This window comes from Tribolium madens, unplaced genomic scaffold (assembly GCF_015345945.1).
Source record: "Tribolium madens isolate multiple individuals breed KSU strain unplaced genomic scaffold, Tmad_KSU_1.1 Scaffold_11;HRSCAF=98;Tcas5.2_LG3b, whole genome shotgun sequence".
Lineage (NCBI taxonomy): Eukaryota > Metazoa > Arthropoda > Insecta > Coleoptera > Tenebrionidae > Tribolium > Tribolium madens.
The window spans coordinates 2,478,725-2,503,215 of record NW_025400975.1 but is presented as its reverse complement, the minus strand read 5'-3'; the positions used below and the strand labels follow the sequence as shown (position 1 = coordinate 2,503,215).

The following is a 24,491-nucleotide window of genomic DNA, read 5'->3' as shown; positions in this document are numbered from 1 at the left end:
GATGTTAATCTTGTGATAATGTTCTTAAGTAATTGAAATAAAAATCAAAAATTTTGAGAAACAGTGACGTATAACTTGTACTAAATTAATGAAACATTTTTTCTAACAATTTGAAGAAAAAAGTTTTTAAAAAGTGAAATGAATAATTGAATGTTCTTGCATTCTAAATATCTGATAACTGAAAAATATTTAACTTTAAACGTTAGAAAATATCATTTCTGAGACACTCTGTGCATGGAGATGATTTCAGGAGATTTTGTGGATATTTTTTTATTTTAGGACTTTACTAAATTAAAAATTTTTAAAATATTTTTTTAATTATCATTGATAATTATTTCTTAGTCATATGAGACCAAGAAAAAAGGTGTGGGTAAAGTGGAAGAAAAACAGGCCATCCTCCACGAAGAAGGCAAAATGGACGATGGTTTAGATTTCAGTAGGAGTCAAGAAGAAGAATCCAGAACTGCTCGAGTCATTCGTAAATGTAGTTCCCTTTTTACCCAATTCATTAAGTACAATTCTACCCCAAAAAAATCACTTTTTTACGAACAAATTTACTTTATAGTGGACTAGAAACCCTCCAAATGAACCGTCGCCATTCAGTATTCTTTTTAGCAGTGAATTTAAACGAAATGGTCATGTGTCTTGAAGATTTAATCAATTATTTTGCCCAACCCGAGGATGACATGGGTAATTGTGTTTGTTTTTGGTTCAAATATTAACAAATTTTAATTTAGAACACGAGGAGAAGCAAAATAGGTTTAGGGCCTTGAGAAACAGACAAGACCTGTTTCAGGAAGAAGGCATTTTGAATTTAATTCTAGAAGCCATAGATAAAATCAATGTGATAACGTCTCAAGGCTTTTTAGCCGGACTTGCTGGTGATCAAAACTGGGAAATGATTTCCGGTTATTTGTACCAATTGCTCGGTAATTATTTATTTTTGTTGGTAATTTTTTTATTGTTGATATTTTAGCTGCGATTATCAAGGGGAATCACACAAATTGTGCTCAATTTGCCAATTCGAACCGCTTGAATTGGCTTTTTTCCCGCTTGGGTTCCCAAGCTTCCAGCGAAGGTACTGGAATGTTGGATGTGCTCCATTGTGTGCTTATTGATTCACCGGAAGCTTTAAATATGATGAGGGTTGGTTTTGTATCTAGTCAAATTTTTATAAATCAAAGTAATTTAAGGACGAACATATTAAAGTAATAATTTCTCTTCTCGAGAAACATGGGAGAGATCCGAAGGTTTTGGACGTACTTTGCTCACTTTGTGTTGGTAATGGTGTCGCAGTGCGTAGCTCACAAAACAATATCTGTGATTATCTTCTTCCTGGAAAAAATTTACTTTTACAAACTCAATTAGTAGATCATGTAGCAAGGTACGATTTTATTGGATTATTTTGTTTTTTCAATTGTAATTTGTTGTAGTGTAAGACCAAATATTTTTGTGGGTAGAGTTGAAGGTAGCGCAATTTATCAAAAATGGTATTTTGAAGTTACTGTAGATCACATAGAACAAACCACTCACATGATGCCTCATCTGAGGATTGGGTGGGCCAACTCCAAAGGGTGAGTAAAATTTGCATTTTTAACAATTTTTTAACATAAGATAAATTAGTTTTTTGTTATTTATTTCTTCATTTTTATTATACATTTCATGTGGTCACACTTATTTTTTCTTTATACTTTATTTTAAGTAAAATAAAATAAAAGGTAAGTACCTTTTGTTGATTTATACAAATATTTTACACTACTGTTCTTATCCTGGGTGATTTATAGAAAACGGCAGGCCCAGTAAAATTTTTAATTATGTCCCGATTTCAAATATTAAAAAAATTAATTAAATGGGTTTTAATATATAATATATTCAACTTGTTAATTTTAAATTGAAACACATATTCTTTTCGTCATAATTTGGAAGGTATCGCTTCTACTAAAAATTATTGTTTAAAAAATTTAATAAAGTTAAAAAAAATAATAAAAGTTAATAAAATCTAATTGCACTATGACAACTAAGACAATGCCATTATTGTAATGTCAAAAAGCAGCAAATGAAAGAAAATATTTCAAATGTTTAATAAGAAATGACACGAATAATTACCTATAACAAATCAAAAAAACATATAATTTACTGTTTTTAATTTATTTTATTGTTATTTATTTGTATTGTTTGCTTCTAATAAAGTTATTGCTAATGTTAATTTTTTTATTGACGCCATGCAACTAGATTTTATTAACTGTTATTATTTTTTTTAACTTTGATATTTTTTTTTAAACAATAATTTTAGTAAAAGTAGAACATCTTGTACATTTTTGTACCAAGAAAACTAATATCTCCTAAATTTTGAAAAAAAATGGGTCTCTATTTAAAATTATAAAGTTGAATATAGCCTAAAATATATGTAGTATACAGGGTGTTCGTTTTTCGAGCTCCACCATGGGGATCTCAGTTATTATAAGAGATACGAGGTATGTTAAATTTGGGAAAAGTTGCACATTTTTATGCTGAACAATAATCTGAAAGAAAATTTAATGTGGCATATTTAGTTTTTGAATTATTGGAAAAAAACGTAAACTTGTAATTTTCTTAAGGCACTTTCTTACAAGGAATCTAAATCTGTCGTCGTATTTTCCAAGGCGCTCTTGATGTCAGAGTTACAACACTCAACTTTAGATTTTCTTATGGACGCCATATTAGATTTCTGTATTTTTGAAAAGTCTTTTTGTTCCTGATTACAACGATGTATCACACGATATGATCAAATTTTACATGCTGATCAAAATTAAAAAAGCGTTTTTGCGAAGAGTGCTTTGGAAAAAATGCCACCAATTTTAATTAACAAACTAAATTTTGAAGCCATTATTGTAATGTTAAAAAGCAGCAACTGAAAGAAAATATTGCCAATATTTTTTCAAGTTTTTAATAAGAAGACACGAATAATTACCTATAACAAATCAAAAAAACATATAATTTAGTGTTTTTAATTTATTTTGTTGTTATTCTAATAAGATTATTGCTAACGTCAATTTTTTTATTAACACCGTGCAAGTAAATTTTATAATTTTGTTTTCAACTTTAAATAATTTTTTTTAAACAATAATTTTTAGTAAAAGTAGAACATATTGCATATTTGTACCATGAAAACTAACATCTTCCAAATTTTGAAAAAAAAATTGGGTCCCTATTTAAAACTAGAAAGTTGAATATAGCCTAAAATATAGGGTGTGTCAGAACTCGCGCCCCAGAGAAAAAATTTAAGTAAGATAAGATACCGGGAGCATGGAAAAAATGTTTAAAAAAAACACAAATGAAAATGCGGTTTTTTAAAAATCACCCTGTATATAGTATGTTTTAAAGCTTTTATGCTCCACTTTTAACATTTATTTGAATTGTTATTGAATTTAAATTAGAGAAAAACTGCTGTTTTGACCGCTGCGCCACCTCGCCCCGGTCAGTATCTCTGTTCTAATAATTAAAAAAAAATATATTTTTCGCGTTTCTTTTCAACGTTTTATGCGTTTTTTAAGTTTCTTGAACTCGATAGAAGTGTCTTTAGGTTAATTTTAAAATTTTTATATTTTTTGGTCTTTTGTTGTACAATTACGGAATTCTGGATATTAAATTTATGTCAATTTAAAAAATAACAATATAAACCACACTTTATTGTCGTTATGATTGAAATGTATTTTTGGCGTCGATTTTTCGATACAATAATGCCAGCAGTATACATATATTTTTTCATATAGTTCAATAGATCATTTTGACTTGTTGTCATTTTTTCTTTAGTTGTTAGGATAAAAATTACAAAAATCTAAAGTGAGGTTTTTTTAACATTTATTTGAAATAGAGAAAAATTGTTGCTTGCTTTGACTGGGGTTTGAGCTTTGTCTCTGCTCTCTCATTCAGCCATAAAATTTTTCAAAAATTTATTTCACGCCATTATACATTTTCATGTGAATTCTAAACCTCTAAAAGTTTTTAATTTTTTCGATTTTTGTCAAAATTTTGGGCACCTTTGCCATGTCAAACAAGTTATTAAGTTGAGTTTTTTTTCATTCTCTAAGTTGGGATTTTGAAAGGTGGTTTATTTTGTGAAAAAATTCGTTTTTGAAGATATGTGCCGTACCCTGGGGGTGGTGAAAAATGGGGCGGTAATGGCGTAGGCGACGATTTATACTCTTATGGCTTCGATGGTGTTTATCTCTGGTCAGGAGGACGCTCAACCCAAGTCGTCACCACTTTCACGACACCATTTATTAAGAAAAGTAAGGTTCCCCATTTTTGTGTCACAAATAAAAAGGAAAAATTTTAGGCGACGTGGTTGGCTGTGCCTTAGATTTAACTGTTCCAATCATTACTTTTACATTCAATGGTGTGCCAATTAAAGGAAGTTTTCGAAATTTCAACTTGGACGGAATGTTTTTCCCTGTCATTAGTTGTTCGTCGAAACTTAGGTAATTAATTAATTAATTATTATTCTCCCACTAATCTAATGTTGTATATTTTTTTAGTTGTCGATTTCTACTAGGTGGTGATCACGGCCGTTTAAAATATATCCCTCCGGAGGAATTTTCACCACTAGTTGAAAGTCTGCTCCCTCAACAAATCCTAAACCTTGAACCCTGTTTTTACTTCGGTAACATGAACAAAAATGTCATTGCTGGTCCTTTGACTGTTGAAGACGACACAGCTTTTGTACCTAACCCCGTAGACACGTCCATGGTTAGTTTAGCGAGTTATGTTGAGTCAATTCGGGACAAATTAGCGGAAAATATCCACGAAATGTGGGCAATGAACAAGATCGAAGCTGGCTGGCAATGGGGGGAGTACAGGGACGACTTGAGACACATTCACCCCTGTTTGGTGCCTTTCGATAAATTACCACCAGCTGAGAAAAAATACGACTCGCAATTGGCCGTTCAAACCTTGAAGTAAGTAACAAATAATATATTATATGACAAGGTAGAGAAGAGTTTTTTATAGCCGAGCTGTTTATTTAATAATAAATGCGAGGCTATAAAAAGCTTCTCTACGTGTTTTATATGATATTTTTTTCACTACTAGCACATTTATTATCCAGAAATACAACGGTGAAAATATAACCCTACTTAATGGACAAGTTGACTCAGACATAACATGTCGTAATTTACAGTAATTAATTACATACGGATACCTAAAGACTAGGATACGACACGATGTAAAACAAAACGTCCCCGTTTTCGATAGTTCGGTTAGTGAGGCGAGATAGCGCAGTTGTTCCTTTCCCGTTTAAGTTTTAAGAGCAAAGAAATAAAAAAATGGTTTCATTTACATTACAATGAGCAAAGCGCAAATAAAAAAATATAGACCGATAAAACATTAAATTCTCAATAATAAGAGATAAAGGCAATGCAAAAATTTTGTTGAAAAGTATATTTAAAAAATTTCAAACATTTAGCAATTTGTATTTTTGAAAATACTGCGAATACGATTAAAGATACAAGAAAAATATAAAAAAGAAAGTTGTGAAGAATAGAATTTTCAAGAAAAAAGTCCGCGAGAGTTAATGGTTTAGGTCCTGAAGACGCTCAAGTGACGAATACGTGTCATTTTAACCGGTGGTCAAGAGACAGAAAATTAATTTAAACCTAAACAGTTGAAGATAGAGATATGGTCTTTCAGACTTTTGTGTAGGAAATTTAATTCTCTACAACTTTGTTCCCTACACTTTATTGTATCTTCAACCGTTCTCAAAAATATCGTAAACAGTATTAAAATTAAATTATAAACAAGTATCAGTTTGCGTTCCGCCCAATATTTTTGAGAACGCTGCTAATACGGTTCAAGATAAAAAAAAAAGCGTAAGAAACAAAAGTGTAGAGAATAAAATTTGCTCCAAAAAATTCCCGAGACCATATTTCTATCTTCAATGGTTTAGGTTTAAATTGCTTTAAAGTGTTCCTCTGGCACTTATTCTCTAATTTTTCGTTCGTGAACGATTTCGTTAATGAATGAATGGGTTTCAACGAATGTAGTAACGACATGTTTGAATTTCGTATTCCGAAACCTTATCGTTAAGGGAACAATCTTTCACATTTTCTCATAAACAAAAAGTCAATGTTTTTCATTCTTTAGTATTTATTCAAAAAGGTCATTAATGTCACAATGTAAGTTTATTAAAGTTTGAAAGGGTTTGTATCGACAAAAAGAAGAAGAAATCTTAAACAACGATTCAACAATTTGAGCTACATTTGAGAAACCCATTGCTCTATAAAAATCAATAATAAATTTAATACTTGCGGTGGTCCTGCAAAAGACAAGAAGATGAGTTTCAACCACACACTCCATTAACTACCTAACTTGGACTATGGGTGATGTACTAGTGATACATTGTCCATTTTTCAAAAAAAACTTGAATTTTAAGAAAAAAAATCATGTGCTAGAGTTCTTGTAAATCTAAACACCCTTCAAAATAATTATTCAAACGTATTAAAAGGATTGTTAGCGGCTTTTAATTTTTTTATTAGCTGCTTGTACATACATACGTACATTTATGTAAAATGAATACGAGTATGTTTTAAATTTTTATAATAGAAAAATCAACAATATAATAATAAAGCAATAATTACTTTCTTTTCAATTCTACGAGAAAATAATCCAAAATATGACCCATAAAAACATAAAAACTCATAAATCACCAAAATATTAATTCATTGAGTCAACGACAACCGATTGAGCTCTCGTTCGTCAACGACAAATTTTAACGAAATTATCGGTAGTCAACGAAAGTAGTTTATTACAGAATACGAAAATTCGTTTACCAACGAAAATCGTTCACTAACAATATCGTTCAGAGTTAAAGAATAAGGGTCTAAATCACTAAAAATGAAACGAGTCCGTCGCTTGAGCGGCTTTGAACGTCTTTGAGGCCTAAACTGTTAAGATAGAGGTATGGTCTTGTGGACTTTCTACTAGAAAATTTTTTTCTCTACAACTTTCTTTCTTACCTTTTTCTTGCATCTTCAACCCTATTCGCAGCATTTTGAAAAACATGAAACGGGGCACAGATTTTAAATTTTAAATATTTTTTTCACATATTTCTCGTGAAAAATTTAGTCATTCGTTTTTCACAGCTTATTAAGAATGTAAAGCTCAACATTTTAGCAAATTTTTCCAAGCAATTAGTAAACTGGTTGAATTTAAATTAATTTAAAACGATTTGAAACTGGTAAAACGCTCTAACCGCCCTCATTTTTACTCCACCGTATTACTTTTTGGGTCCAAAAAATCGAACAATTTTGTAACGCTTTTCGTCTTAGTATATAGTTCTCCGTATTATTAACTTAAACTATAAATATTATTTTATTCTGATCATAAATGAGGTTATTTCATTTTTGTATTTCTACAACTATTAAAGGAATTTTCTAACTTTGTAATATGATATATTTATTAAAATAACAAAGAAACTGTAAAGATAAGGGAAAAAGTGTTTTTGAGAGTTTTGACATAGACAGAAGCATTAAAGTTGGGGTTATTCTCATGTTTTTAATGAGGAAATTGAAGATTTTTTATTAGATTTTGCATTCATCTCTAAATACTTCCGTTAGTACTTGTGATGGTAATAGTTTTCAATAATAATACCGGGTGCGGCATCGGTTACGCCCATTGATAAATCGCGACTTCTAATTAATTAAAACTGGCGATATTTCATATACCTAACTAATTATTGATAGGGTGTAAATTTGAGATTTTTCTAATTTTTTTTGATAATAAATGAGTCCGTAACAGTTTTGTGTGTTTTATGAATACTTTCTGTTAATTTACCTATAAAGTTTTTACACTAAATGAATCTGTACCTGTAACTTTGATATCACAATTTCAAATTTTGACTTGGTTAGCCAAATAATCGCTTTTTTTATTTAAACACAAACCAGACCCGTGATTTATGACAAAATGGTATAATTTGCCAACAAAAGAATCATTTACTGGTATTTGACCGCTTTGAAGGGTCTTTTTGTTGTAAACCTTGTAATCTTACCCCAATTGCAGTTCTCCATTGTCACCTAAATTTACGATGGCACAAGTAGCAGGTCATAAATAAAAATTATTTTCAAAGTTAAGATGGAAAATTGCGTTTAATTCAAAATCTAATTGGTGATTTTGTAAACAATTGTAGGAAGTGAATCTGCGTAGGTCAGTATAAAAATTAGAATTAAATTTTTTGGGAGAAAATTACTTTTTATTTTTTTTTGGCTTTGTTTGTGAATGAAAAATTACCAAAAAATTAGAGAATGTACCTTACTAATGCCCAGGTAAGGGTAAAAAAATTCAACAATTTTATTTAGTTAGAAGTGGGGATTTTCTTTCTGGGCGTAACGGATGCCGCACCCGGTATTCTAGAAATATTTGTATATCAATGTAATACCCTCTAACATCCCCATTTACCCACCTCTAATACATTATATCCCTTGGTCTATAATGAAAACGATTATTGACTACTAGGAGAGAAAAACAACTTCACAACCTCTCACAAACTAAATAATATCTTGTACAGCTAGTAGTGAAAAAACAATTTTTCGTTTCATTTTTCAAATTTATGTATTTTAGAACAATCATAGCCCTTGGTTATCACATAACTATGGATAAGCCCCCATCACGGATTAAAACAGTCCGGCTTCCAAACGAACCTTTCATGCAATCAAACGGCTATAAGCCGGCCCCTCTTGACCTAAGTGCGATAACCCTGACCCCAAAACTGGAAGAACTCGTTGACCAATTGGCCGAAAATACTCATAATCTTTGGGCGAAAGAGAGGATCCAACAAGGTTGGACTTATGGACTCAATGAGGATCCTGACATGTTCCGAAGTCCACATCTCGTGCCTTACATCAAAGTTGATGATGCCATCAAGAAAGCCAATAGGGATACAGCATCTGAGACAGTTCGTACTTTGCTTGTATATGGATATAATTTGGATCCGCCCACTGGTGAACAACATGAAGCCTTATTGGCTGAAGCTAGTAGGTCGAGACAAGCCATATTCAGGACTTACAGAGCTGAGAAAACTTATGCGGTCAGTTCGGGGAAATGGTATTTTGAGTTTGAGATTCTTACAGCAGGACCGATGAGAGTTGGATGGGCCAAGGCTGATTGTGCGCCGGGGTGTATGTTGGGGTCGGATGAGAATACGTGGGCCTTTGATGGATACAATGTAAGTCTTTTTCCCGAAAGTGCAAAAAAATGTGACTTGTAATTTTCTCTTTGGGATATTATGAAAATTTCCGATTGGCATTTCAAAGCTGCCATTCAAAACACGAGACAAGAATGTAGAAAGTTTTTTATTAGTTCAAATTTTTCCTAAAAGTAGCCTGAAAACTGCTGTTTCATTTCAAGGAGTTAACAAAAGCATTGTTTTTTAAGGGATCTTCGCTATGATAAGTTTCTTTATTAGGTACTCTCTGTTTTTTTTATATCTAGGTAGATTATATATACAAAGTGGTTCAAAAGTGTCGCACCAATTCTCGAATGGTGATAAAAGATTTTCAGCTAAGCATCAAAATGAATTCAGATTTTTTTCAATTCTTTTTTGAGAAAAAACAGAACTGTCAATTTCTGTATTATCATGTTGTTTCCGATGTTGACGGATTTAATTTATTGTTGAATTTGCTTATTTGTTAAATGTTTTGTACACGATGAAACACAAATTGGTGATTTTTTTTCAACAATGTTGCAAGATCTGTCGTTTTTGCTAATTAATTTCAAAAATATACAGGTTGTTCCGGCTAAACCCCACATTAGAAGTTTTGGAAGTTTCCTAAACGTAACCTTACATTTTGGCGGTTTGTTAATTATCTTTCTAATTATAAATACATCAAAAGAATATACCCAAATACGGTTTCAACAAAATAAAAAAATGGCAGAGTTATAGATTTTTGAATAGAAAGATTTAAATCCAAAAAGGTTTAAATATTTCGAAAACGGTTAAACTTCGGTATGGGAAAGGCTAACGAAAAGCAGGACCTAAACGATTATGGCTATAATCAAAGTTTTAGATAAATATCACTGTTAGAACTCCCAACAGTTCTAATGTGGGGTTTAGGCGGAACATCCTGTATAATCTGAACAGCCAAAATCTTATCTTTGAAGACCTATATCTCGTGAAAGAAGACTCAAACATTTTTTTGTCATGGGAACTTTTAACTTAGTTGGATGTTTCTTATCACCACTCAAGAGATGGTCCGATACTTTTGAATCGCGTTGTATAAAAAGGCTCCCCTTATACTGTTTTACTGTCCAGAAATTATTTTTCGAAAATGTCTTGAAGATTTTAGAGAATTTTTAGAAAAAATAGTGAAAAAAAGTTGTTATTTTGAGTTTTATAAATCGCAAATTACAAAACAAGGTAGGTAAGGCCTCATGAAGCCAAATGATCAAACAATTTGGCCGAGTGTTTTCTTTCTTTCATAATCACAAAAAAATGGCAGAACCGCAGTGTTTTTTGCAATTTTTGCATAAATTACTACTCCTTATTAATTAGTTTTTGGGACCTGTGACAATAGTTGGTTATATTTTGACATTTATTATTATTTTAATTTTTTTACGTAAATAATATGCAACTACCGAAATATACTCAGTTAATATTTTTACAGGAATTAAAGAAGAATTCTGCAAAAAAATCACAAACTAATTAATATTTGTAGAATGAAATTTGAAAATAAATAATAATTTAAAAATTATTCTAACAATTGTCCACTTAAATTAAAAAATAATCTTTTAATTAGAAAAACGTAGGTAACCTTTTTAGAAATTTTAACTCGCTCCTTACTTGCATTGACTCGAGGGGCCGTTAACTTAAAAAATTGTATAGATAATTGCAATGTCAAAAAAAATTACCAAAATTCTATAGTAATTCTAATAATTCGTTGTAATTTCTTTGTTTTCAGATTAATTCTAATGATTGCAAATTAATTCCGATAGTTCTAAGAAATTCAACGGAAGTTTTAAAAGAAAAATTATCTCCGATAATTTCAAAAAGAATTCTAGAATTCAAAAATAATTCCAAACAATCCGACGATAATTTTAACAATCCCAAATAGTCTCTAGCAATTTCGATTAAACTCTAAAAATTTGTACAGCTAAAGCCTGTCGTATTGTTTTGAATTAGAAACAAAAATATCATCTCATTAAGTAATTAATAAATTCTTTCAACATAATTAAACTTATCGAAAATAGATGTGAATCTTCCTATGTTTGATTTTTTATACTAAAAAGCTAAGTTACGTTAAAAGTGAAAATTGTCAACAATTTTCGAAAATTCAGTATATAATTCAAGTAAATACGTATAAGTACCCCTTTTTCTCTCTTACCTCATTTTATAACTTCATGCTCATATTTCAATGTTGTTAGTATCTTTTTTATAGAATTATTTTTAATATTTAAGGTACGAGAAGGACATAAAATTTGTAGTATTTGCAATTTGTTTTTGGAATAGAAAAAATAAGTCTTATATTCTTTTTCGAAAAATTCGTATTACACCAGGATAATAATTTAAAATAGTTTAAAGGTTCAATTTTTAGCTGACAAACTTCTAGAATTTTTTTTTATACACATTTTCACTTAGGTAGCCATATTAGTATGGCTATTTTTTGTTTAAAACACATGAAACGAGTTTATCTTATAAAAGAATAATAAAAAAATAAAAAAAATAAATTAGTTTGCGTTAAAACATTTTCAAAATAAAACCTTTGAAGTTAATTTTATTTTAGGTGATGGTATTACGTTTATTCTACAGGGTGTCCCTGNAAATAATATTTGCAAATTGTAAAATGAAAAACTAAAAAAATAAAAAGTTTCCCGAATTAAAAAAAGTATTTTTGTAACTAATGAAATGTATGTACGTTTTTTCCATTTTTGCTTATTTTTCACGAAACAGATGAAAAAAATGCACGGTGGTACCAGCGAAACGTTCGGTATCAAATACATAGTCGGCGATGTTGTAGGCTGTTTTATTGATCTTATCGATGGTATAATTAGTAAGTTTTCTGCAATTTGATTCTGTGAAGTCACTTATATGTTTCTAACTCAACTCACCGTCGTTTTATTAGGAAGAAAAAGTGTATAGCAATTCGGCCGAGTCTTTCGGAAAACAGTGGCAAGTTGGGGACGTAGTTGGCGTATTCCTTGACCTAATCGATCATACAATTAGTAAGAAAACTATTAAAGCCATTTTCGCTTCTTAGATAACTTTAGTTGTTTTTTTATTAAGCCACTTTATTGGAAAATAGCAGCTTTTTTCTTCCGCTAGTTTTATTACTAATCAAACTTATATTTTAATCAAAAGAAATTAACAAAAATAAAACTAACGAATTTTAGGTTTTTCACTAAATGGTGAATTGTTAATGGACGCGTTGGGTGGCGAAACCACCTTCGCTGATGTACAAGGGGACAATTTTGTCCCAGCTTTTACTCTAGGTGTGGGTCAGAAAGCTCGACTTTGCTTCGGACAAGATGTAACCCAGTTAAAGTATTTCACCATGTGTGGGCTACAAGAAGGGTACGAGCCATTCTGTGTGTAAGTTTCAGTAGAAAAAACTTTCACACAGTTGAATCGTGATTTTTAGTAATATGAAACGACCTGTCACCTATTGGTACACTAAAGATCAGCCAATATTTGAAAATACTGATGATATGCCTGATACGAAAATTGACGTTACGAGAATTCTAGCCGGTTCAGATAGTCCTCCGTGTCTTAAGATCAGTCACAACACGTTTGAGACGATGGAAAAGGCCAATTGGGAGTTTTTGAGACTTAGTTTGCCAGTTATTTGCCACTCAACTTTTATTTCGTGAGTTGACAAAATTGGAGATTTGTGGAAGTGTTATTTTTTTATTTACAGTGAAGATGAAAAAATGAGGCGTTGGCAAGAAATTAAAATCAGACAACATAGACTCAAGGCTGAAGCCGAGTCGAATATTTCTCCAGCACATATTGAGCAAATGATGATGAAGAGTGGATTCTCCATGAGTGACATCAAAGGTAATTTTCACATTTTTTATCTTCCGTTTCTTAAATTTATTTATTTTCAAAGCTGTTTGGCATTTTGACATACTGTTTCATAGATTGATTTTTTTGGAAAAAATTCCATTTTTTTAGTATTTAGCTTTTTTTAATTTTTATAATAATTATGTTTTCAACGTTTTTTTTTTAATTCAGTAAGTACATAAAGTAGTATAATTTTTGTGAAATTAATTGGGACAGTTTAGCATTTGTTAAAATACATTTTTTTTAATCGGTTGGAATTTGCTCAAATTGCATTATTATTATTTTTTTATTATTTTGTAGAAATACATTATTCATTTTGATTTCTGGCTTAAAATTGAGCACATTTTGGCCTAAAATTGGAATTTAAGCAATATTTTTTATAAAATACATTGATTTAGAACGAATTCTGGCTTGAAATCCAGCAAAAATTTATTAGAAGTGGCTCAAATTGCTTTATTTGGGCCGAAAATTAGGATTTAAGCATTTATTTTGTTGAAATACATTGATTCAGGTTGATTTCTGGCTTAAAATTGAGCACATTTTGGCCTAAAATTGGAATTTAGGCAATTATTTTTTATAAAATACGTTGTTTTATTTTGGCAGAAAATTAGGATTTAAGCATTTATTTTGTTAAAATACATTGATTTAGAATGATTGGATTGATTAATTTCTGATTGAATGATTGGTTGGAGTTTACTCAAATTGCTTTATTTTGGCCAAAAATTAGGATGTAAGCATTTATTTTGTTGAAATACATATGATTTAGGTTGATTTTTGGCTTAAAATCGAGCCATATCCATTGGAAATATTACAAATTGCTTCATTTGGCCTACAATGACTTTTTAAGAAGCAATTATTTTGTTAAATTAGGCTAATTTAGAATGATTTCTGTTATAAAATCTAGCAAAATTGGATTGAAAATAGCTGAAATCGCTTTATTTTGGCAGAAAATTGGGACTTAAGCAATTATTTTGTTGAAATACATTGATTTAGAATGAGTTCTGACTTGAAAGCAAGCAAAAATCTATTAGAAGTGGCTCAAATTGCTTTATTTTAGCAGAAAATTAAGATTTAAGCATTTATTTTGTCAAAATCCATTGATTTAGAATGATTTCTGGGATAAAATGGAGCAAAAATCTATTAAAAGTTGCTCAAATCGCTTTATTTTTTCAGAAAACTATGATTTAAGCATTTATTTTGTTAAGATACATTGATTTAGAATTATTTTTGTTACAAAATCTAGTAAAATTGGATTGGAAATAGCTCACGGGGCTTTAGTTTGGCAGTAAACTGAAATCTAAGCATTTATTTTAATGAAGTACTTACAGTGATTTATAATAATTTCTGGATTCAAGTCGAACAAAAAACTATTAGAAGTAGCTCAAATCTTTTTATTTTGACAAAAATAATATATAATATAATAAAAAATTTGTAATTGTATTTATTTTAGAAAGCTCAGCATATGTAATACTTAAGAAAAAGGAAAATAATTTTTAGTTTTGAACTTTGAGAAACAAATTTTCCCCTTTAAGTTTGAAAATATTGGAATAAATTTTTGCAGATTTGTTGCATTTTCGATAAGAAAAACTTGGTTTAGATACAATCGTTATTTCTATACTTCAGATCAATAAAACTTCAATTTGAAAATTTGTTCCAGAACTACCACAGTTTTGACCAGGTTTTCAGAAAAATTTACATTTTCGTGTTACTGACATATTTATTTTTTTGAAAACAAAAATTGTTTCATTGATTTAATTAAACTTTTTCTAAATCTAAATCAATTTTCGTCACACCATTGTGCGAATATTTTTGGAATTTTCAATTAGGGAATTAAGTTTTTGTTTTTCAAATTTTAGGCCTACATCGCAATTATTCTGAAGACGCTGTCGAATCAGACGAAGTGATGAAACACCACGGCAAATCCACTAAAAGCATGCCTGCTAGACCACCTCGAAAAGGCTCACTTTCCCGTAACGTCAACGGTTTTGAAGACAACAGTAAAATTATTCTCCTTTTTTAATCCCTTCTCATAAAATTTTTCTAGTGTTGAACACAAACACTGGTAGAGGCGTCCATCGCTCCACTAGCGAATTAAACCTCAACAGATACCATGACATGGCCCCAGCAAATCAAGAAAAACCCGATGAAAAGAAAAAACGAGGACGATCACCTTTCAGGTGGGTCAAAAATTCAGCGTTTCATTTTTTCGAAATTAATTTAAATTGTCATTTTTGCATTTTTAAGCAGTGCTGCTGTACAAAGGTAATCATAAACATGTTGAGCATTTAACGAATAGAACTCACGGAGCTTTCACTCGATGTTTGCATGTAAATGGTCAAAGGTCAAACTTTATCTCCTGTTTTTATTTTAGATTTTTCTCGAGAAAGAAAGCCGGGAATTCCCCCGGAGGTGAGTCTGTTAAAGCAGACAAATCGAAAACACCGGAACGGGAAAAGGAACGAATTAAGGTGCCGACACGGCAAGCTGGGGTGTCCCCGTCAATGCTCACAAGGAGTCCAACAATAAAACAATCACAAGTACGTAAAACTCTTTTTTTATTTTTTTTAAACTGCTTTGATTTAAAAATTTCAAGATTTATTTTTAAATTGTTTTGTAGCTTCTACAAATTTTGAAAAGAATTGGAAAAATAATACAATTTATCTAAATCGCGCACTACTAAATGTCTATTAAGCACTCGAAAATACACGACACGCACTTACTGGTCAGTGGAGTTTCTGAAATAAAACAAAAATTAACCATTTAGTCTTGAACAAAATTAAATTCGTATGTACAATACTAATGGTGGATTTATGCTTCTATATTTAAGATTTATCATTTACAATTTTATTTAAGAATTAACGGATTTGACATTTTATTAAATTTTCGAATTTATACTTCTAAATTATCCAAAAAATACTTAATTTATGGATACACCGATGTAAATCTCGTTTTTTATACAAACATTTGTTAAATTAATGACGATTCGTAACAATCCATAAACTATATTCTCTAACAGTTTCGACGAGTGCAGCATCTTTCATATTAATTCTTATTATTTCAAAGAAAAGTTTTACTTTTTAAGTGTGATTAATGTCAGTAATGACAATTTATCAATTTGTCAATTTTTTTATTGCAGATGTTAAACTAGTTCTTTATCAACTCTTTTGAGTAGATAAAGTAGCACCTTAACCGCAAGGGTAGATAAAGTAACGCTTTAACAGGAAGGGCAGATAAAATGTTTTAACTTATTTTATTCATTTAAATTTATAATTTTTATCATCCACGAGGTGGAATAAAGCGTCCGATATACGCTCAAATCTTTTTTTTTCTCTTAAATTTTAAGTCCTGCTATAGAAAAAAATGTTGTATATACACGACCATAAAAATTGTTTATCGTCTTGTATAATAAATAACTATTATTTGTCATTTAATGTAAAAAGTTAAAAGTTGGTCTTGTATAATAAATAACTATTATTTGTCATTTAATGTAAAAAGTTAAAAGTTGGAAACTTTAAATAAAATTAAATCTGAAACAGTAAAGCTTAAATGTTAAACGATAGTATAAACGTTACCATTGAAAATGCATAATTGATCTTCTTAAATAATAAATCTTAAATATGGAAGCATAAATCTTGTTCTTGCCGATGTTTCTCTAATAATAAAGTTTAAGTTCTTGGTTAAAATTGTTATAAAAATAAAATTGCACTCGTCTTCTACAAATTTTGAAAAAGAATTTGAGAAATAATACTTTTTATGTAAAACACAATTAATTTTTATTCATACTTTAATTAATCCTTACTGCTGCACTCAAAAATGACAAATTCACACACTTCACTTTACAATAAAAATAAAAAATTTAAAATAAAATTTCAGAAACAATACATCTTATCTAAAATACAATTAGTTTTCATTCGTAATTTAATAAATACTTACTATTACACTCAAAAATCACAAGTTCACTTCACTTTGCAATAAACAAAAAATAAAAAAACAAAATGTACTGAACTTTATGGCATCTTCTTTTGCTACCCTTTGTAGCAATTCGCCTCTGCTACTGAAACCTACTGAAAATAAAGAAATACAAAATCATTTCAATGTTATTAAATCAGTTGAAAATATTAAATAAAATTTAAAAAATATAGGTTTTCAGTATTGACTTACCCTTTAACCGGACCCTTGTAGCACGATTGTCTTCTTCATTTCCCCATTGGCACTCACTAATTACTCGAAATTTTGAAAATCGCGCACTAATAAATGTCTATTAGGCACCCGAAAATATCCAACACGCACGCACGCACGCACTAATAATACAGCTCCCATTTCTACACAATTTTGCACTGAACCACGAAATAATAAGTAATAATTTATTCGGAGAAGTGATTCGTACGGGAGCTTGGCTAAGACTGACTTGTTATTGTAATGATTTCCTCAAAAACGACCCAAAAATCATTTCGTAACAGTTCCGGGGTAAAAGGCTGCAAAACAAACACCATTTTTTGCACCCTTACTCAAGAAACCGATTCGCCTGAAATGACGTCAAGATGTTTACATCTGATTGGTTACGGGTGCAAACACGAAATTAAGTCAATCAAATCTTTCAAATTTTTGAGATTCATCCAAACAGATTAGGCGATAATTGAGCAAATTTGTCTTTGTGCTAAATGTGTGCTGTCGTCGATCTAAAACCAAAAAGTAAAAACACTTACTTCAGAAAAAAGATATAAAGTATGCTTCTAAGATGTTTTTTTTTCTGAAATCAACAAAATAAAACAAACAATTTTTATTATGACCCGTCAAAAGAAGAGACTAACACAAAAGAAGAATTAAAATAAAAAATTAAATATTAATAGTAATAAAATAATAATAAGTCCGTACTGAGTGACCTTGTCGAAACAGGAATAGTATACAATATAACAATAATTTGAGGCAATATTGCAAATTCCATAAGTTAAAACAGTGCAGTCAATAGGGTTTCCTGAAGTAAGAGAAAGACAAACTATAGAGCGACAAATCGAAACAATTTTTTCTGTCTTTCTTCCTCTTAATGTTTGTATATCTATTACTCTCCATGGAATTTTATATTTATCTATTCCAAAGATAAATTCTCTATTAATTTAAGTAATAATTTTATTTGTTTTTCAGTTTTAGTTTTATTGTGTTTTCAATTAAACCTATAACCAGAAGAATTTAAAGTATAGTGAATACCCCTCTTAGTTTGAATTGGATCTGTTTTTAAATTATTGTTTTCTAATACTAAATGTTAAGTAGTTTTTCAAAAGTTCATAATAATTCAGGAATGAAATTAAATTTAGTTGTATTTTGTATATTCTCAAAATTTTAATTAACCAGAAGTGGGGAAGTGGGAATCATAAACATTTATTATTTTTTTAGAGTGATTTAATGCAAGTCCCGACCGCCGCTACAGGCCAACAGAAACAACTTTCAGTACCTCATACTTCCGATGTTGAAGCCGTTGGTGATGAATTGTTTGATGGAGAGTGTCTTAAACTTATCAACGAATATTTCTATGGTACCTTCTTTGTATCTTTCTGTGGTTTAAAATCGAAATAATTTTTTTAAAGGTGTTCGAATTTTCCCGGGTCAAGACCCGACTCATGTGTATGTGGGATGGGTCACCACCCAATACCATCGCCATACGAAAGATTTCAATCAAAATCAAGTGCGGAAAAGCTCGATTGTTATCCTCGACGATTATGACCGAGTGGTTGAATGGTAAGTCGCAATTTGTGACACTTGGAGGAGTGTTTGAATGTTTTTTTTTTCTATTTTGCGTCTGAAAGAAAGCTTATTTCGATACCAAAATCGATGCTTTAATGAGCCATTTCAACACCGATTCGGGTGTTGTAATAGACTAGTACAATTTACATTCTAGAGGTTGGTAATGGTGATTTTCAGCGGCGTTTTGAGAGATTTCTTTTGACTGAAATTGACGTTATTTTTCTCGTTTTTATGTATTTTTTTGTAATTTCGTCAAAACTGGTCAAAAATAATCAAATTATTACAAAATGAATGCTATTTTGGTCTATTTCGAGGGATTTAGCTTTTTTTGGGCAAGTAACCCACGTATTTTGTGAAATTTTGTCCAAACAACACGAAGAAGTACTAAATCTGATCGAAATTTGGCTCATTTTTGTCCGGTTCCAACGATTTTATGTGAAGAAATCTCTTTTTTTATGGAATTTCGTCAAAAAATGACTACATTTGATCAATTTTTACTTAGTCTTGTCAAAACCGCCTTTAAATAGCTAAATTGGATGACAATTGATGCTATTTTGACTATTTAGCTTGTTTTTGAACGAGAAACTAATTTATTTTGTGAGATTTCGCCTAAACAAGACAAAAAAATTCAAAATTTTTAGTAAAAAAACTTTCTTATTTCATGAAATTTCGTCAAATCAATTCGAAAAATGACCAACTTATTATAAATTTGATGCTTTTTTGAGGGATCTGACATGTTTTTGAACGAGGAACTTTTTTTTCTTTGTTTGTTCAACTTGAACTTTGTTCAAACTAGACGAAAAATCACCAAATTTGATCGAAATTGACCTTATTTTTGTCAAGTGAGAAAGTAGGTATCTTATTTACTTATAATTTTGTCAAAAAATATCAAAATTATTTTAAAATTGTAGCTATTTTAGCCTGTTTCGAGGGATTTAGCTTTCTCTGAGTGAGAAACTCAGTTATTTCGAGAGATTTCATTCATACAAGACGAAAAATCACCAAATTTTATCGAAATTGAAGTCATTTTGGTCTATTTCGAGCAATTTACTCCATTTTTGAGTAAAAATTTTTCTTATTTTATATAATTTCGTCAAAACAATTTGGAAAATTACCAAATTATTTTAAAATTGATGCTGTTTTAAGAGATTTAGTCTGTTTTTGAGCGAAAAACTCATTTATTTCGTGCGATTTTGTTTAACTAAGACAAAAAACACAAACAATTTTTGAAATTGGACTCATTTTGGTCTGTTTAGAGCAATTTATCCAGCTTTTGACTAAAAGACTCATTTTATTTGATAATATTGACGTTATTATGGGGGATTTACCTTGTTTTTGAGCGAGGAACTTTTTTTCGTGAGATTTCGTTCAAAACCAAACCAAATTTGATCCAAATTGCTGCTATTTTTATCTGTTTCAAACGATTTACAGTTTTTGTGTGAAAAACTCTCTTATTTTAAGTGATTTCGTCGGAAAATAACCAAATCATTTCAAAATTGACGTTATTTTGGCCACCAAATTCTAAATTTCAATAATCAAAATTAGACTTGAACTAATTTATTTTACTTTGTGTCCGTATTTAGTAATTTATTGCACACGAAAATATTATTTTGAGGTTTTATTTGTTTTAAAACCATGTTGGTTACGCAAAGAGATAAAAAGCTTTAATTTGACTTTTCAATTATAAATTGAAAATTTATTAAGTCATTCTAATAAGTTTGTTCAGTATTACTTATTCAAACCCTTTCTTGTTTTAACTATTAAATTTCGCTGGAATTTAAGTCAAAACGAAAAAAATTAGTTTCGAATGAGAAGTAAGTAAGATAAGATAAGATACAAGGAACATTAAAAAAATGTTTTATTATTCATTTTCAAATGTGAAAATAAGAATTATTTTTATTTTTGACAGCCGCCTAAAATTATTCTACATAAATGTCGCCAACCGTCGCAAAATTCTCTAGAAAAAAAATTCGTGTTTTAATTTATAAAATGATAATGCGACAAAATAGAAAAAATAGTTTAAAGCACTTGTTGCAGAAGGTTCTTCAAGGACTCATTTGTTCCTCAACTCGCCGCTACGCGGCTCGTTGCGGAATTTCAACTTTGTGCTTCTGCAACTTGTACTTTAATATACTGTTCTAATGTTCCTAGTACCTTAATCAATTACAAAAAACCCTGTAGAGTGATAAAAAAAAATGATTTTCACACAATGATATTCTGTGTATTATTTTTTTTTCAGACCGAGGGAGTACAAGTTTAAAATATCTGTTTATGTAGGGTTTGAAAAGACAGGATTCAGGTGGTGTGCATGAAATATTTGCAGTATTCATTGTTAATTTTGAAAAATATTTGAGATTTACTTCGAAAATCGAATTTTTCAAACTTTGTGACATTTATTACCAAACACCACCTTATTAGGGCAAAAGTTCCTAAATTAAAAAAAATAACTTTTATGTTAAAAAAGTACGTAAAACGCCCAAAATAGAAAAAATAGCATAAAAAAACTTGCTTCATAAGTCATTTGTGGGAACTCGTTCTTTATAAAACTCGCGCTTTGCTGCTCGATCCACAAAACTTGCCTTAGTAAATGCCTTCTTTAATACATTATTTTAGTGTTGATCGCCAAGCCTGCTACATGGTACGCGCCGACGAGCTCTACAATCAAGTAACTCAAGATGCTTCAGGTAAAGGAGCATCACAAGGCATGTTTATTGGTTGTTTCCTCGACGCTGCCACTGGTGTTATCACATTTACTTGTGAAGGCAAGCCAACATCTTACATTTTCAGGGTATGTTTCACATCATCATCAATTTTCTTCTTCATTGTTTACACTTTAGATGGAACCTGAGACTAAACTCTTCCCGGCGATTTTCGTCGAAGCCACAAGCAAAGAAATCCTCCAGATCGAATTAGGTCGTACACCCACAAGTCTACCACTTTCAGCAGCAGTTTTGCAAAATAGTGCCAAACACGTAATCCCCCAATTCCCACCAAGACTCAAAGTGCAATGTTTGAAGCCACACCAATGGGCTCGAGTGCCCAATCAGAGTTTACAAGTTCATGCATTGAAATTGTCCGATATAAGGGGTTGGTCAATGCTGTGTGAGGATGCTATTTCCATGCTAGCTCTTCACATTCCTGAAGAAGATCGCTGTATTGATGTGCTGGAATTGATTGAAATGGACAAACTGTTGAGTTTCCATGCACATACTTTGACTCTTTATGCCGCTTTGTGTTATCAAAGTAACTATAAAGCCGCTCATGTGCTGTGCAAACATGTCAATCAGAGACAGCTTTTGTATGCCATCAAAGCGGAGTATATGAGTGGGCCTTTGAGACAGGGATTCTATGATTTGCTTATCGCTGTTCATATCGAATCAGCTGCGACTACGATGTGAGTTATTTAAGTGAAATTTCAGGTCGTTTGATTTGTTTTTGTTACAGGGAGGTTTGTCAAAATGAATATGTTATTCCGTTAAGTCAAGAACTGAAAGAAATGTATGAAGATGCAGAGATGAGGCATAGTTTGAGGGCTCTCATGATGGAGTCTGTGCAACCGCAAATGAAAATGTCTGATATAACGTACGTATGCGTTTTTCTTACACATATTTAGTTTCAAATTTGAAAGGAAAATACTCTTAAGTTTATGAAATAAATTTCAAAAATTTTAATAGGATTAAAACTTACGAAAATACAAACTTTTACTTGATATTTTACGATACACCACGACGCCCCAGACATCTATTTGTGTTCTAGTCTAATACAGGGTGTTAAAGGTAATAGTATGGACCAAAACAATTTATTTGCAATCTTTTCAAACAAAAAAAGAGAAGCTTTTAGTAACGATTTTAAAAATTTCCTCATTCGATATCTCTAAAACCGTTACTTTGCGGACGCATGTTTCTTAAGATTTTTTTTTTATTTTGGTCCATACTCCTCTCCTGAAATATTTTACAATCTTTTTTTTAACACCCTGTAGGTAGATTATTCATATAAAATTTCATGTTTTTTTAAATTTGTGTGTTTTATGCACTTTAGGTTCCTTTGAAGTGCATTTCGATCAATTTGGAAGTTTTCAAATTTTAGATTTTTGACAAAATTGTGGTCGATTTTCTGTACCCGGAGCGGTCTATTGCCAATAACTGCGGAATTATTGGTACTAGCCTTTTGTGTTTAGGGCCGTTGGAAAGCAAATTTAATTTTTTGACATATACAAAAAAGATCAGTGTTCTACGATAAATAGTTATTGAGAAAATTACTGATAAAATAAAAAATATCGAAAACAACTAAAACTTCTAAACTGTGAATTTTGAGGTTTTCTTGACGCTAATCGATTCCTCGGAACAAATTTACATAGACATACAATATACCTGTGACGTACTTACAATTTTGTCACATTTTACAAAATTCACGAAAAAAATAAAAAGTGTGAAATTGCAAAATTACTTTTTTTGAAGTCAATGAGAAAAACAAATTTAAATTCAAAAATATAATGCTTATTTTTTATCACTAAAACGATGTATAATTTCAAATGTTTATTGCCCAGTGAAGAATTAAATTTAAACTCATCGTTTCTGCGTTAATTTGTACAAATTGTCCAATTTTCTAGTAACAGTAATCGCCAACTGAGAACACACTTTTCAATGTACAAAAGTTCGCGATTGTTCGGTACTAAACTAGGAAAAAATTTGAATTTTTTAAAGAAAGTTTAGGAAACAAATTTTATTTTTTTATTTTTTGAAGTCATATGAAAACTTTAATTTGCGTTTTTTTTTTGGAGCCCACTGAGGATACAAAATTGACGAAATAGCTCCTTATCTAATTTTCATTTTTCATGGCTAATTGGCAAATCAATTTATATTTATTATTTTTGCGTCTTTTTCAAAGTAAATTTTAATTGAATTAAAACAGTTTTTCTATGGCTAATTGGTGAGGTCTTTGTATAATCTTGAATTTGATTGGTTGAACACATTTTTTAATTATTGGCGGATTACCACTATCGTGGGAACAAACCGGATTTTATTTCTTATTGGCCAAAATACGACAAAAACCCAATTCTACCCAATTAAAAAATTGTGAATTCTGAATCGAATTATTATAACAAATCAGCGTTGAGTATGAGTTATCTTACTTTAATTGGATCTAATTTTGCAAATTAGGTGGAGCCAACTCCAAAGCCAATATGAATCATGCACTTTCGGTTATTAGACCAATAAAAACTGAAAAATTATTCAATGCATTAAAGTTAAGTGTCATTGCTCGATCGTTAGCCATTCAATTACGACTTCAAAAATCAACCAATCAAAACACGTCTTCGATTTTTTGACAAGAGAAATTATAAAATAATTAAAACTTCTGTTTTAAAAATCGGATTCTAGAATAAACATTAATTAATTTAATTAATTAATTTTCTTTACTGTCAAATGTCTAAAAAAACCATTGTCAACGCCAATCGACTCCTCGGAACATTTTACATGGATACACCTTTGAGGTACAGTTTTGTCACATTTTAGAAAAAGTAAAAATGTGAAATTGCTAAATTAGTTTTTTCGAAGCCAATGAGAGAGACAACTTTAAATTTAAAAATATAGTCCTTATTTTTATCACTTTTATTACCCAATGAAAAATTAATTGAAACTCATCATCTCTGCGTTCATTTATACAAGTTGTTCAAATATTGTCAATTTGCTAGTAACAGTATTTTTTTATTGAACATACTGTTCAA

The 24,491-nt window shown here is 30.3% G+C and overlaps 1 protein-coding gene across 4 annotated transcripts in view; it reads left to right on the top strand.

The window, feature by feature from the left end:
• LOC123015527 (ryanodine receptor) overlaps positions 1-24,491 on the top strand; it is a 64,881-nt gene that overhangs the window by 8,194 nt on the left and 32,196 nt on the right. The window contains exons 11-33 of one of the 4 annotated variants that reach the window (XM_044415316.1): positions 343-512; positions 566-690; positions 738-929; positions 977-1,146; positions 1,194-1,384; positions 1,434-1,574; positions 4,120-4,271; positions 4,319-4,460; positions 4,518-4,937; positions 8,593-9,196; positions 12,090-12,189; positions 12,358-12,556; positions 12,606-12,830; positions 12,882-13,021; positions 14,884-15,024; positions 15,072-15,204; positions 15,275-15,289; positions 15,399-15,564; positions 18,419-18,557; positions 18,610-18,760; positions 21,380-21,554; positions 21,604-22,160; positions 22,211-22,348. In XM_044415316.1, the coding sequence (XP_044271251.1) occupies positions 343-512; positions 566-690; positions 738-929; positions 977-1,146; positions 1,194-1,384; positions 1,434-1,574; positions 4,120-4,271; positions 4,319-4,460; positions 4,518-4,937; positions 8,593-9,196; positions 12,090-12,189; positions 12,358-12,556; positions 12,606-12,830; positions 12,882-13,021; positions 14,884-15,024; positions 15,072-15,204; positions 15,275-15,289; positions 15,399-15,564; positions 18,419-18,557; positions 18,610-18,760; positions 21,380-21,554; positions 21,604-22,160; positions 22,211-22,348 (4,586 nt within the window). Of the gene's footprint in view, positions 1-342; positions 513-565; positions 691-737; positions 930-976; positions 1,147-1,193; positions 1,385-1,433; positions 1,575-4,119; positions 4,272-4,318; positions 4,461-4,517; positions 4,938-8,592; positions 9,197-11,917; positions 12,018-12,089; positions 12,190-12,357; positions 12,557-12,605; positions 12,831-12,881; positions 13,022-14,883; positions 15,025-15,071; positions 15,205-15,274; positions 15,290-15,398; positions 15,565-18,418; positions 18,558-18,609; positions 18,761-21,379; positions 21,555-21,603; positions 22,161-22,210; positions 22,349-24,491 lie in introns of all 4 variants that reach the window. The other 3 variants (XM_044415326.1, XM_044415299.1, XM_044415308.1) reach the window with 3 other exon arrangements.